Source organism: Lissotriton vulgaris, chromosome 5, assembly GCF_964263255.1.
Source record: "Lissotriton vulgaris chromosome 5, aLisVul1.2, whole genome shotgun sequence".
NCBI lineage: Eukaryota > Metazoa > Chordata > Amphibia > Caudata > Salamandridae > Lissotriton > Lissotriton vulgaris.
The window spans coordinates 1830722617-1830737868 of NC_141693.1; the positions used below are offsets into that span (position 1 = coordinate 1830722617).

At 46.2% G+C, this 15252-nt stretch overlaps 1 protein-coding gene across 2 annotated transcripts in view; it reads left to right on the plus strand.

Annotated features, from left to right (window-relative positions):
- COPZ2 (coat protein complex I subunit zeta 2) overlaps positions 1–15252 on the plus strand; it is a 96619-nt gene that overhangs the window by 51055 nt on the left and 30312 nt on the right. For both annotated transcript variants that reach the window (XR_015296074.1, XM_086924286.1), the window contains exons 3-6: positions 2419–2500; positions 3753–3844; positions 8034–8089; positions 9631–9708. Coding sequence is in view for 1 of the 2 variants with exons in the window: in XM_086924286.1 (XP_086780412.1) it covers positions 2419–2500; positions 3753–3844; positions 8034–8089; positions 9631–9708 (308 nt within the window). In the remaining variant the exon portion in view is untranslated. The remainder of the gene's footprint in view (positions 1–2418; positions 2501–3752; positions 3845–8033; positions 8090–9630; positions 9709–15252) is intronic.

Sequence of the window (15252 nt, forward strand, 5' to 3'; positions counted from 1 at the left end):
CTTTCAGCAGCAGATGGTGACAATGTATAACTACGCTGATGATATGCAGGTGCTTTTCACCAATGATAACACCTTGGAAATCAAGGGTTTTTTCCAAAACACTATGCTATATATTCGTGATTGGATGAACAGCAATGAACAGCAATCAGTTGAAGCTGAACTCTGACAAAACAGAGATTGTTGTTACAAACAATAAGATCAACTAATGGAATCCTTTCTTCTGGTCTGCCTCCAAAGATGGGATCCCCCTCCATGCCCAAGAAAGCTGTACAAAGTCTTGGGTTCCTAATTGATGATTTCCTCATGCTTTCTCCAACTTAGGAGAAACTGAAAAATCAGGAAATATTTTAATTTTCCAGCCACCATCCAAATCATTATTGCCTTAGTCATGTCCCAGATCGTCTATGCAAATGCTCTCTATCTGGAACTTCCAGGCCTCAACCGCAGGCTACAGAAGCACTAAATCAAGCAGCTAATCTGGTATTTCAAAAATGTAGGTACTGTCACACTAAACCTTTGATGGAAAAGCTACATTGGCTCTCAGCTTAATGTACCACCTTCAAAACAGGCTGCACAATTTTTAAATCCCTCCATGACAAAAGCCCATCCTTTATGTCCGCAAGAATTCAGAGCTACTCCCCTAATTGCAATCTCAGATCGGCCCACCTGAAACTTTTAATGGTACCAGGATTAAGATAACGACTTCCTTTATGTCGTTAGATCTGCAGCTAACTATGGGAGGTTCAGGAAACACTTGAAGACCTTGTTAATTTTCGTGCTAGTTGAGGCCTCTTATTACTTCAGCGCGAAGAAACATTTTTGGTGTACAAACGCTCTACAAATGCTGTATAACATACCCTACTCCATTCCAATCTACCCTACTCTAATCCACTCAGTCTATCCCTCTCCACTCAACCCTAATCTACCCCACTACACACCACTCCAATCTACCCCATTTCACACCTCTCCTCCCCAATCTATCTCACTGCACTCCAATCTCTACTCCACTCCAGCCTACCCAACTCCACTCCACTCTATCCCACTTCACTCTAGACCAATCTACCCAGCTACAATCTAGTCACTCCAATCCACCTAATCTACCCCACTCCATTGAACCCCAAACTACCACACTCAATTCCACTCTACCCAATCTATTACATGCCTTCCAAATCTACCCCATTCCACCCTCATCCACTCCACTCATCCCACTCCATTATACCCTACCCCACTCCAAACAACCCTACTTCAATCCACGCTATCCAATCTGTCCTACTCCTATCGACCCACCCTAATCTACTCCACTCCAATCTACTCTACTCAATCTGCCTCACTCCAGTGTACCCCACTCCATCTAAAACTATCCCAAACCACTCTACCCCACTCCACTCCAATCTACCCCACTCCTATCCATCCCACTTCAAACTACCACACTCCAATCTACTCCACTTCACTCCATCTACCCCACCATCATCCACCTAATCTATCCCACTCCAATCTACCCCACCCCACCCCAATCTACCCCACTCCAATCGAATCTACCCTACTCCACTTCAGTCTACTCCTTTCCAATCCAATCTACACCACTCCAGTCTACCCGAATCCACTGCACTCCACTTTTCCCCAAATCTGCCCCAATATGTCCTACTCCACTCTACCCCACTCATATATGTAACCCACTCCAATTTACCCCTCTCCACCCTAATCTACTCCACTTCTCCCAGTCTACCCCAATTCAATCTATCCCACCCCCACTCCAGTTGACCCCAATCCAAACTACTCCAATCTACTCTACTCTAATGTACCCCATTCTACCCCAATCTTCCCCACTGTACCCTAATCTACCCCACTCTACCCCATCCCAACCTACCCCACACCAGTCTACCCCAGTCTCCCATCTACCCCAATCTATGCCCACTCCATCCCATTCGACACTACTACAATCCACCCAGTGTACACCACTCCAGTCTACCCCGCTCAACTCGACTCCAATCAGCCCCACTCCAGTCTACCCCAATATATCCAACTACATTCTACCCCACTCCAATGTGCTCCATTCTATCTACCCCAATCTACGCCACTGCAGACTACCCCACTTCACCACAATCTACACAACTCCACTCTATTCCACTCCAATCTTCCGCAACCCACCCCATTCCATTCTACCCCTATCTATCCCACTTCACTCTATGGCTAAAACACATTGCCAAAGTCAATAGCTCTTGCGTAGGTGAGACCTACTGGCTTTGCCAGTGCTTGTTCCTGTGGGTCTGTATGAGTGACACACACATCCCCCTCCGCCCCCATCCTCGTGGTGAGGGCTCCTTACCCCTGTGCATTCTCTGCGAGTTTTCATTCTAACTTCATTGTCTGTGTTTTTAGTATTCCATGTATTACACCCCTTTTTCCCTTTTACTGCAGTATTATGATGACAGCTTCCCGTCAATCAAGGAACAAACTGCCTTCGAGAAGAAAGTCTTCAACAAAACCCACAAGACGGACAGTAAGGACCAAAAAGAGAATCGTGGCCGGCTGAGTGGGGAGAGCACAGGAGTTGTAGCAGGCGATGGGAAGAGGGAGGCGGGGGAGGCGGACTGAAGGGGTAGACTCAGTGGCACTCGAGGATGGGAAAGGGGCAAGGGTGGTGGCACAGGAGCATAGAGGATAACCGGTCAGGGCATTCAGGGGCAAGGCTGGAGCTAGAGTATGTGAGGGGCAGGAGTAAGAGGCGTGCAGTGGGCTGGGACGGGGTCAGGTGTGTTGAGGCAAAGAGGCATTGTGAAGACCAGGAAAAGGAAGGAGTCTGGGTATAAATGGACCATCAGATGGTGCCTTAAGATCAGGCCCACCGGAGTTGTGATTCTGCAGCCTTATCCTTTTGCATATAATTAAGTGTCACGTGATCCCTCATCTGCTGCAGAACTTGCACTGTTTAACCAAAATGTGTGTTTCTAGCTCAAATGGATCAAAGGTTACTGACACCTCTGCCACACTTGTTGCCGCACTGTTGCAGACCATATGATTTGCAAAAGTTAACTGGTCCCTTTTCGTATGCTGTTTGCTATTTTTAGTTGTTGAACAACAGACAGTACAAGCTTGTTTAATAATGACAAAATAGTCCAGCCCCTTTACACTACGTATTTAAGTCAACCATGCACCATAACCTGCTCTTCCCTACCACATACTTCCAGTGGCCCTGAGTAAGATCCATGACTTGTGCTAGTGGTAACCTCCCAGCTTTCTTCCTCGTCTTCCTCTCATACAATATCTCTCCCTGGTTCGTTTCTGTTTCCCAGGCCTTGAATTAATGACTTCTACCGACAGGACTTTGGTCAATGCCCTCTATCCTTAGCTGAATGTCCTGCACCTCTGAATGTCTAGTTACTGCCCTGTATCTTTCAACATCGAGTTAATGCCTTGTATCGCTCCACCTACAGTTAATACTCTGTACCTTCGACATCAGGCCAATGCCCTGTAACCCTTGGACAGCAGAATATTACCCTGTGAATTTGTTTTGCATTTAATGTTTTGTTAAGCATTGTTGCTGTGCACCTCAGAACGGTACCCGTATCCATATTCACAACACTTCCTTGGAATGTTCCTTATTGCAGCAGCCTTTATCCATACATGTAATATTCAGCGAATGCCTCTACTTCCAGAACGCCTTGAGAAAAGGAAAACTATTCCTCACCTCTTGTCCTCCCTCTCTCATCGATACAGATGTTTTCTGTTTAGAAATGTCCTCTCTTCCACAGGTGACATCGCCTTCCTGGAAGGAATGACCATCGTCTACAAGAGCAGCATTGATATTTTCCTGTACGTGGTGGGGAGCGCCCAGGAGAACGAGGTGAGAGGCCTGGAATGGGATGGGCAATGTGACGTCTGCCAAGAGGCCCGAGTGAGCTGCTCCTCTCTGGGGCTAGCATCTATCAGTGTCTGCTAGCACATGCTGCTGACTCGAGGCATTGTCGGCTCGAGGAGCGCGGGGCAAATAACTACTGCTGATGGTACACTGCAGTGCACGTAGCACTGGGGGTTAAAGGTGACAGCAGCTGGTGAAAATGTTACGACAGTTTGATTGAGGGGTCCCTGTAGAGCTTTGCTTTGTAAAGTTAGTTAAGCCTTTATTTTATAGGTAAATGTATCACTTAAAGTCTTCCTTGTGTAATCTGAGGGTGATCTCCTAGTGGGTGCTCAATGTGCACGTGATTGTGTCTCTTGAATTCATGAAGCCTGTTTCCAAGAATGCACCTCAAATTAGGTGTCTGTCATTATTGGCTATCACGCCCACGGGTGGATTTCTCAAAATATGATTTGTTCAACGATCACTCCAGAAGAATCATGGTCGCCTGTATTCTGTGGCGTGATATTTGTGAATAGAATTATCCTAAACATCTACCCATAACATTAAAGTTGCCAGGTTTGCTGATCCTTAGACAGGCGCCTTTAACAGCTATTACATCATGAACGCTGTCGCCTGTCTGCTTTTAATGAAAAGCTAAATTCCTTCAAGACCTAACTTTTTACAAGTTCCTACTTTAAATGGGCCAAATCAAAAGTGCTGTATATTTTCTGAAAAACGCTGGAATAGCGGAAGCATTAATGGCTGAGAAAACCTTGTTGTACTTGGATTTGCAGCCCAGGTGTTTTACACACATAGCAGCTTGTATCTTACCTATGTGGTCTCTTACATTAGCTGTTAGTAACACAGATGGGTGTATTTGGGTTTAGGAGAGTGCATGTGAAGGATAACCAGGGAAGACATAATGAGAGTGACAAGTGCATGTGAGACTTCAGTGCATACTCTGGTGTGTCAGTGGTGTGGGCAGTGTGGCCATGAGCTAGTGTGAGTCACCGTCGCATGTGTGTAGTGCTAGATGTGTGCATGCTATGATAAGCTTGAGCAGTGGCACCTGTGTGTATCTTAGGAATGGTAGGAATAGTTGCACATAGATGGCTTAGAGCAGGCGTGCAAGTTGGCGTGTTTGTAAGCTGGTGTGCATATTGCGCGCCATGTTTGAATACGGATGAGTGTAGATACAAACTTGATGGTTCTGAAAGTGCACATGTTAGCATGTGTAATTTAGAAAAGGGGTGAGCTGATGTTGGGTTGCCTGAGAGGTGGGGTGCGCCAGTGAGAGACCAGTTCATGTGAGAATGATGTGAGGGCTTATTTCAGAGTGATGGTAATCAGTTGGGGCTACTGGTGTTTAAATGTTATCAAAATGGGTAACAAAGTTACTCTCTGTACACATACCTCTACAAGGGCAGGGAGAGCTTCCACTCAAGACTTGCTGCTGGAAGTGGTTAAGAGGTGAAAACTCAATCCTGTATGAAACATCTGATTGCACGAAATACATATATTGTCCAGTCAGAGCTTTACCTTTTGAAAGAATAGGCTTTTAATATACATATGACATATGGTAGTTACAATTCAGAGCAAGAACAATACAACAAAATGTCCTAGCTGCCTAGCACCTTCTGGTGCAGAGCTGCACCCACAATGACTGAGCTTACGTAGTTATGCTATAGAACACTAATAACATAGTACCCATTGGCCATATATTATCCAATAGAGACTGGTTCCTTTGGGAATTCTCTGGTCCCATGTGTCATAAAATGGGCTCTATTTACAAGCATCAGTTAATTGGATGGTGCCAGACTAGTGTACCAAGATAACTGTGATAACAGCTTTTCAAAGAACAAGGATGAAGACCTCAATAGTGTTTAGCCTGAGGTGCTACGAATTTTACAAAAACACCCCGAAAATCATTTATCCAAAAGGTAAGCATCCTCAATGAAAAGAGGGCTCATTCAAGTCAAATTGGAAGATTTATGGTAGCAAAATCTTGGTTGTCCAAGTCTTGATTGCCACCCAGAGGACCAGAGGCACTCACTGATTCTACATAATCACTAATCAAAATTAGGATTTAGGGTTAGAGTCCGACCTCCAATTCAGATATCTCCAGAAACTCAAAGGCTATAGGAATGGTTTAAACCTGTGGTTCTTAGCCTGTGGTCCGAGGAAACCTGTGGGTACGCAAGAATTACGCCGTGGGCCCACGGCTATTTAACAAAATAATGAATTATATTATAAAATAATAATAGAATGAATACATTAAAATTAAGTATATTCAATTAAAGAAGCAAAATTCAAAATGTGAAAACTTTTTCTATATTTGATTGTGAATTAAACAAAGCAATTTAATATTTGAGCATTTGTGTGTTCTATACTTTATTTGTATTTTTTGTATTTTATATTGAGGTTCAAATCATAGAAAGTGTTGAGGCGGGGGGTTCCTGACTTTCAATTGTGACTAAGAGGGGGTCCCCGAATTCAAGTAAGATTCAGTGGGAGTCAACCTTGAACAGTTCTCCTACAGTCTGTCCTGCGTGTGTAATCATGCACTAAGGTAAGAATCGGTCTTTCCTCTAACCAGCACATCAACGTCTCATACTCTGTCACCTCCAGGGTCCAAACTCAAGAGTCACTATGGCAGGGGACCACTCCTGTAGTTACATATTCATCAAGAAGCAGGTCCCGCCTTGGATCCTACTGGGCTCCACCGTAGTGCTCCTCTCCACATACCCTGATGAAGGTCCTTGACCTTCCCGCTGGCAATTTTATCGAAGGAGGGATCCCATTGATGGCCAAAACATGTTGCCACTTAATAGGGGTGTTGAGACATTGAATCTGAAAAGCACCCAGATTTAACAATTTTTTTTAACCCAACCCTGTTAACCCTCTGAATAAAGGGAATCCCCTGGAATTACACTGAGGTAGTTTTAATGTGATATCTGGACCCCTTGATTACCCAGAACTTCTTTATGCTATGCTCCCTTGTACAAAGGTTGAGACCACTGTGTTGGCAGTGCCCTAACACGGTGGGGCGGACTGGCCGATTATGAAGCATGCCACAAAAGGCCTTTCTGTCCTTAAAACTCTGGGTTCTTTGTTCACGGGGGAAGGGAATACCCTTTGGGAAAAGGTGAGCCGAATGACTGGCTGCCATACCGGTTGTGAGTATATTGTCAGTTGTGGAGGCAGTACGGCAGTCGTTTTTCCTCTCTCCCTCTAGTTTGTCGCTCACATGATGGTTCTGAGCCAGTGAATGTGAGAGTCAGGATGAGTGTGCGCAGGTATATGTGTGAGGAGAAGTGCGTGAGTGTATACTGTTGTGTTAGGATGTGTCTGTGTGCGTGGGTTTACACTGTGGTGTTAGTATGTGTCTGAGTGAGTGTTCAGATGCGGATTGGGATAAGTGCGAGCAGGTATATGTGTGAGGAGTGTGTGGGTGTAAACTGGTATTAGTATGTGTCTGAGTGAGTGTACAGATGAGTGTAATGATGAGGGTGAGTAGGTGATAGGTAGTAAATGTGCACAAATGAGAAAATGCATGTGTGGGCTCGAATGTACATGTTGGAGTCAGGAAGGGTGGAAGGGAACAGTGTGTGGAAGAAGCATTGTTTCTGTGAGTGTCTGAATCAGTGACATGAACGCTTCTGTGCAAGTCAGAGTTGGTGTGAGTAATTGTATGCTCCTGTACAATAATGGTTTGCGTGAGCAGCTACCTGCGTGTTTGTATAAATCCTGATCTGCTGAATTGGGACCGGTGTGATATTTTAGGCATATTTGAATGCACATTCTGCCCTTATAAGAAATTTGTCGCCTCCATTCGGGTTCGAACTTTGGATGTGGGTTTCGAACCCTTCATCACAGACCAGAGTCAGCTGTTATTTGTGAGGGGTAGTCAATGGAATATTTGAGATTTCCTTTTTGACAGTTGAATGTGTTGTGAGTTTGTTTTTGTGTGGCTGTAGGTCTAACTAGGATGCTTATGTGCCAAATGGATATCTGCAGGTTTGCACTGCCCAAAAGGTTATGTGTGTGTGAATTAAATGGAGGTATTTGATGGTTCTCTGGAACCCTGAAATCGAACTCGCTGCCTTCCCTGGCTTGTGTAGGTGTTTGAGCTTATGTTTGGAAGCCTGTGTATGCAGTTCTTAAAATTAACAGCCATGCTCTTGCTCTGCAGTTAATGCTGATGGCTGTACTTGGATGCCTCTTTGATTCCCTCAGTCACATGTTACGGTGAGTGTGGCCAGCAGTGCAGATATCTCCATTCTGTGAGTATCACTAAAAGTACAACCCCTCCATGATTGACTGTAATTGACACCATAATCCCTCCACCCCATAAGTGTTACTAGCAGTTCATTCTTTTTGAACTACGCCAAGGGCTTTGCATAGAAGGCCATCTATACCCATCAATGTGTTTATAATACCCAAAACCATTGATGCACTTTACGTGTGTAACTTTGTAAAGGATCTGTCTGTGCATTACACATACGTACTATGAAATCTGCCTGCCCCTCACGCACACTACACACACACACACACTCTCTCTCTCTCTTGCGCTCTCTCTCTCTCTCTCTCTCTCTCTCTCTTTCTCTCTCTCTCTTTCTCTCTCTCTCTCCCCCCTCCCCCCACTGTGTGATTCCAGCAGGGCCGGCTCTAGGCTCATGGTGGCCCTGGGCAAGGAGCGTAGGTAGGGGGCCCGGAAGAGGTGGTCCGGGCGGGGCGGAGAGCGCAGGCCAGTAAAGAGGGGAGGGGTGTTTAGTAGTGGAACAGAGCCGGAGGCCGCCAAATCCCTGCCAGGGGCCACCACGCAAATATGTATCCATCCTCAGAGGATTAATATATTAAGGATATGTATTGGCGTGGTGGCCCCTGGGGTTTGGTGGCCCTGTGCAGGTGCACAGCTTGCACATGCCTAGAGCCGGCCCTGATTCCAGCACACGCGCTATGCCATGTCCACCATACCTTCACCCATTATACATATGCTTTAAGTCTATTATTCACACATGTCCCTCCATGTTCCTCACATGCATTTTCAAAACGTATCTCTGTTTGCTCTTGACACACATTTTTCGTCTTAATTTGGTATGTACAGAGATCAGTCTAGTCCCTGAGCTGGTGATAATTCCAACCCGGGTGCAAGTCGAGAAAACAACAGTGAGTACTGTCTCTGATCTCTGTACGTACCAAATTAAGCCCTGAAGAGTCAAGGACCACTGTTTCTCTGACGAAACACGTGTCGGCTGGCTGTTTTCGTATCATAACAAATTAAAGAAACCAGGACAACAACGTTTAATAATTGTTCCAATTGTTTTTAAATCACTTCTACATTGTTTACTTTATTTTATATGTGTGCACGGGATTGTTGCTACGTGTATAGTTGGTAGGATTTTCCTCCACAAATTAAGGGGCTATTAGGGTCTCCCCTTCCCTGTTAGCACCATACCTATTTGTTTCAGGTCTAACACACCAACGATAAGTAGCTGGTCGCCATTACTTCCTATTTACGAAAACCCTGTTCTTTGGTAACTACACATTTTCCGTCTATTGCTAACGCAAACTCATTATTCCAGCGTTATAACATACATTCTCCATTTGTTTAAGAGAGCCCCTTTTTCACACAGCCTCTCTGTTTGCTCTTCGCACACAATCTTGTTTCCTCACATAGAATCCCTGTGTTCTTCCGCTGTTTTCCTTTTGTTGCTCTCACACCCCCTCATGTTGTGCACTCATTGTTCCTCTGTTTCTTAGACTTACCTTGATCTCTCCTCCTTTAGAAAGAGCGTGGAGAAGAGATCACTTTTGGAGAACATGGACGGCACCTTCCTCGTTCTGGATGAAATCGTTGACGGAGGGTGAGTGCCAGCCCTGCAACCTCAGAACAGAGGGGTCTAGACAGTACACCAGGAGTGCAGGATTTGAAAGAGAGGTTCACAAAGGTCTACACTGAGGACAGTATATTCAGGGTGCAGTTCAGTTAGTGAGGAAGCATGCGGAGAGAGCGCACTGAGAAAATAGCATCTTCTATATTGTATGGCCCTGAGGGGCAATTAGGGATGGGCCTGTATCTAACCATATACATTCTGCCTGGGCATATGTGAGACTGGATTGGGGTGCGCAGAAGACAGCGTTGTGCCTGCTTTGTTTAAACCCTTGAGCAATGCAGCACTGCGGTGCGGCTAACGTGATGGAGTCTCTTGAGAGTATGTGAGGCAGTTGAGGGTCTTGTAAGACTTAGGTTGCTGACATGTATCTACAGCACACGCTGTACCTGAAAAAGAGCAAAGTTGACCTAAAATCTTTCCAAAAATGCTTAAAATTCCACGTCTCAGACTGCAATATAATGCCTAATTTATTCAAGTTTCTTCTCTCTTGACCCGGCTTCTTGTATTCATTTGTACCCGTTTTCATATTACCGGTTACTTGTGAAGCACTACTGTGCCCGAGTGGCCAGGCCCATTCCAAATATATATGTAATAAATGAGTAAATACACAGGTAAATAAATACCTAAGTACATATTATGCTGGTCATTGTCATAAGTCATTTAACAAAATAACCTAATTCACCTCTCAAATTCCTTTCCTTAGGTCAACCAATAGAAAAATATTCAATGACTTTTGTTCAGTTACACATTTTTCCCCAAACTTCTTTCTCCCATTTTTCCTCTGAAATAAATTTGACAATAGCATTGATGTCCTCAAAAGTAAATGCAACCTCAACTTCATACTCCGCAAGATTTCTAAATTCATCATCAGGGCTTCCCCTAGGCATCCTTGACATTGAATCTGCATGTACTTTCCTGTGACCAGGAACATATTCCACCCTGTAATAAAAAGCTGTAATTTACCAGCTAATCTACTCCACGTAGGAGTTACACCCCATCCTCCAACAGGAGACAGAATATTCACTAAGGGTTTGTGATCTGTTCTTACGATACATTTGGTGCCCCAAACATAAGTTCTATAATGTTTTGAAGCTCATGTGCATGCCAATAATTTCTTTTCAATAGCAGAATAATTTGGTTCAGCTTCCCTCAACGTCCTATAAGCATATGCAACAACCCATTCTTCCTATCCATCCCTTTGCATCAAAACACCTCCAATCCCCACAGCACTTGCATCTACATGACTTACACACTCTTTCCCTGCAACAAAAGGTTTCAAACAAGGCCCTGTAATGATTTCTTCCATAAGAGATCTGAAATCAGTATTCAAGCTTCTCATTCTTCCTCAGAATCCTCCTTAGATGTTCAACTTTAGAGGCATGGTTTTGTACAAACTTTGCGTAAAACTCTGTAAAACCCCAAAAAAAGAAGACAGTTGTTCCATCATTTGCAGAGTTGGTGCATCACAAATGTCTTTCACATGATCATCCTTTGCAGTAATTATTTCAGCTGAAATGCAATGTCCTAAATACTCTACTTTGTTTCTAGCAAAACTATACTTATCCATTTCCAAAGTCAGTCCCATAATATGGGAAGCTTTCAAAACTTCCTGTGCGTTATTATCATGCTCCAGTTTGTCTTTTCCATAAATGTGTATGTTATCATGGAAGGCAACTGCACCATCTAACTCATCCAGGGTCTCCCTCATGATCCTTTGAAAAATTACAGCGCAACTGGCCAATCTGAAAAGCATGCGTTCATACCGGAAAAGACCATCTGGTGGCTAATAAAAGCAGTTATAAAATTACTGCCTTCATGTAACACCACCTGGTCATATACACATTGGATCTAAAGTTGTGAAAACAGTAGCTCCTGCTAACATAGATACCAACCCATGGATATTTGGCAAGGGATGTTGATCAATCCATATGGCTTAATTTACACTACATAAGTCTACACACAACCTGAACTCTCCCGATGATTTTAAAGAAATCAAAATCTGACAAACCCATGGCGAAGATTTAATAGGTTTAATAATGTTGTCATCACACAAATACTTGAGGAAGCTCTCCAATTTATCTCTATAAATAAATGGAATATTCTTCACTTTATGTCTTACCTGAATAGCATTCTTTATAAAGATTCTCTTGTGCTTAAATCCTTTATACTCCCCAAGTTCCCTAGTGAAAACTCCAGGAAAGGTCTTAGCTATGGACCAGAGGTCTCCAACCATTTCTGTAAAAGAGCTACTTATGTTCAGTGAAAACAACCCAAGCTACTATTATTAGATTTGTAATAATAATGACCACATCAGACAAGATTACTTTAGTCGCACCCTATGCAAGATTTCCAGCAGTGGTCACCTCAGTGCAGGGTTGCCTGTAGTGATCTCTTCAATGCATGAAGAAATGTTAAATAGACTTTGTCAATTTGGAATGCCTTTACATGGGTAATACATAGCAGCCATAGCTGCAGTGCCTCTGCCACCAAGGTCATATTAGTAATACAATTCCCACAATGTCATATGATTGTTCACTTAAATATGAGCTTTAAATGGAGTCTTGGCCAAGCAACTTGGCCGACAGGACGTGAGCTTTGCAGCTCCCGGCCGGCCCGCCGTATTATTCTTAAATCATTTTAAAGTCTGAACCCACAGTTTGGCCCTGAGCGCAGCATTGTGACCAGTGGCTCTCGGTGCATTGGGGTTGCCGGATATTGGGCGAGAAGATCGTAAATTCATGACTTCTGGAGCTGGCTCGTTAGGCCTGGGAAGAGGTTGGGCCTTGTTACGCGGCAACGGACCGGGAATCGGGTGGCTGTGAACCTGGCCTCTTAGGTCCCACGAGCCCAAGGAGATCTGCGTTATTCACACGACTGACACTGTGGACATTCTCCCCCCTTTCCCCCTGAGGTGCGGAAGGATTGGCAGTGCCAGGGGGTGCGCTCCCTGCCTGGGTGACGTCTCGCTACAAGGGTGCACCTGCAGTCAATTAGAGCTGGGCCTCAGATTCGATGGGGGCGGGCGCTGCCCGGTTGGAGAGTGTTGGGCCCAGGAATTTGGCTGGGAGCTGCTGCTTTCTGGTGGGGGAGGGCCCGGATCCTTGATCATGGTCCGTGGATGACAGGATCAGCATTGCGGAGCCGCTGGCATGTTCGGTGACTCCTGTGAAGTGGCTGGACCCGGCGACGCACTGGGGGCTCTGTGTAACTGAGCTGGGTGCACCCGCTGATTGTGTGGAGCCTTCCATTGTGTTGCCGACTGAATCCTGGGGAATTGGGCTCGGCGGCTTCTTGCAGGCTGCTCCGGTTGGCGGGCCTGGCCCTGGTGGACCCCTCTGCTGCGACGTGAGCTGGTATGTGGAGTCCGTTGCCGGCTGCCCTTCCCCCGACTGCTGAACCACTGGGGCACCTGGAGTCCTATAAAGTATTAGCTGGCCTCGTCTGGAGCAGTGGGGTCTTGGTCCGCTGGCCTGGGGGATTTCTATTGATGCCCTAGTTGGACCCAGGAGGTATCAGGTATGTGCTGGTCCCTGGCACCAGGCTGGGGCCCCCCTCTGTGGAAACTCTTGGGAGTGGAGGCGAGTGCGCCTCTTATTGACCTCTGCTTTGCGATGGAGGACAGGCAGCTGGGAGCAGAATCCTCAATAGAGGTGGGGAACCCGGGATGCTCCCCTGCACCATGAGGCGGGTGTTTCGCCGGGCGCTTGGAGTGGTACACTAGGAAGACGAGCAATCAACACCAGCGCTTCGCCCAGTGAGTAATAGGCACAGGAGTGCCCCTGCCCTGATTATAAGCAGAACTGTACGTTTGTTTATTAATTTGCGTGATGTTGGATGCGATTTAATGTGTATTGGAGGGTCGTTCTTAGAATGAGCCGAGGCTCTGGCCAATTGCGGTTCTACTGCGCCTTGAGGGTTTGCTACTTTTGGTCAGCATAAGAGGTTGGACATTAAGAAGCACAGCAGTTATTGCTTGCGAGCCCCCCCCCCCCATGCTATATCGGAATTCTCGCTGGAAATAAGTTTTGCAGCCTGATCAGAGGCGGCTCACGCAGGGGAGTACAGACCAACTGAGGGCCATGCACGGATTGGCACAGGGTCATTGTGCGCTCACCACAAAAAAGGGGAAGGATAAGGTCTCTCGCTCAGGGGCATCTAACACCATCTCACAGTACACCACCCTGCGCCATCCACCGCAGCGGATCACGCGCCAAACTACAGGAATGTATGAGGAAGACGGGGCCGGTGATGCAGAACCGACAAGGGTGGGGATGCTGGCCGCCACACAGGGTTTCCGGAAGGCACTGGAGGCTCGAATAGATACAGTTTCTATTGATGTAAACCTGCTGCTGGCTCATCTCTCTAAGGTAGCAGATAAAGTCACGGTAGTGGAAGACGACGTATCGGACCTCAAGGGAGCGGTCTCTACCCTAAAACAACAAGTAATACAGCTAACCTCCACTACGAAAGCTCTTGCACGCTGCGTCAAAGATGCGGAGGGGCACGCTAGGCATAGTAACATTCGAGCACAGGGATTTTTCTGAGAGAATGGAGTGCAGGTCGGTTAAGCGGTCTCTGGGACAGTGGATAAAAACACAGCTGTGTACCTCTAGCCTATCTGATATGTTTGCCATTGAGAGGGCCCATAGGGCGCTGGTCCCGCTGCCGCCGGGCACCCCACGTGCCTTCTTTGCAAAATTTTTAACTATAGAGACAGAGACTGTATCCTCAGGGCCACTAGAGAGCAGCCTGACATCCAGTTTGAAAGCCATTTATCCTGATTGTACCAAGCAGGTGCAGGAACAAAGGAAATCGTTTCTAGGTGCAAAGAGGAAATTAAGGGATTTGAACCTGCAATACATGCTGCTATACCCTGCAGCACTCAAGGTTGTGGTGCAGGGCAAGGCCCACGACTTTGAGAGCCCTGAGGAGGTATGGGAATGACTGGAGATTAGGGTAGATGCACTTCCACAGCGAGAACCTCGCACCCAGACCAAGAAATGGGGCACTGTGCCGCTCCGAGGGACTCGGCCCAGGTTGGGGGGGGGGGGGGGGGGGGGGGGTGGCTGAGGAGCGGAGCGGATGTTCCTCCAGTAGTGGGCACTGGCCCTGACAAAAATATTACAGTTGGGAGCGATGGAACGCTTCAAGTGAGTACAGATGTCGTGCCGACCTCGGATGCCGAGGTTGGTGCCCCCGACCTGGGAGTTGACGATCAGACACAGTGGCTCAGTGAGTCAGTGGACGTGGTCCCGTAAACCTTACTCTGACAGGAGGGGGAGTTTTCTGAGTAGCAGTAAATTTTGGGAATCCGGAACGACCTTAAAATTGTAACGCTTGTGAAGTCCCGCTGTCTACCGTAGACTGCGCACAGGCCCAGTTCCACTAATAGGGCTGGACCAGATTAGCATGTACAGGGGTGGGTTAAAAAATAATGATGTAGTACTGGTAATATGAAGTTCTTAACGTGGGGCATTATCACCTGCTTGGTCTGAATTGTTGGGGTTCAGGTTG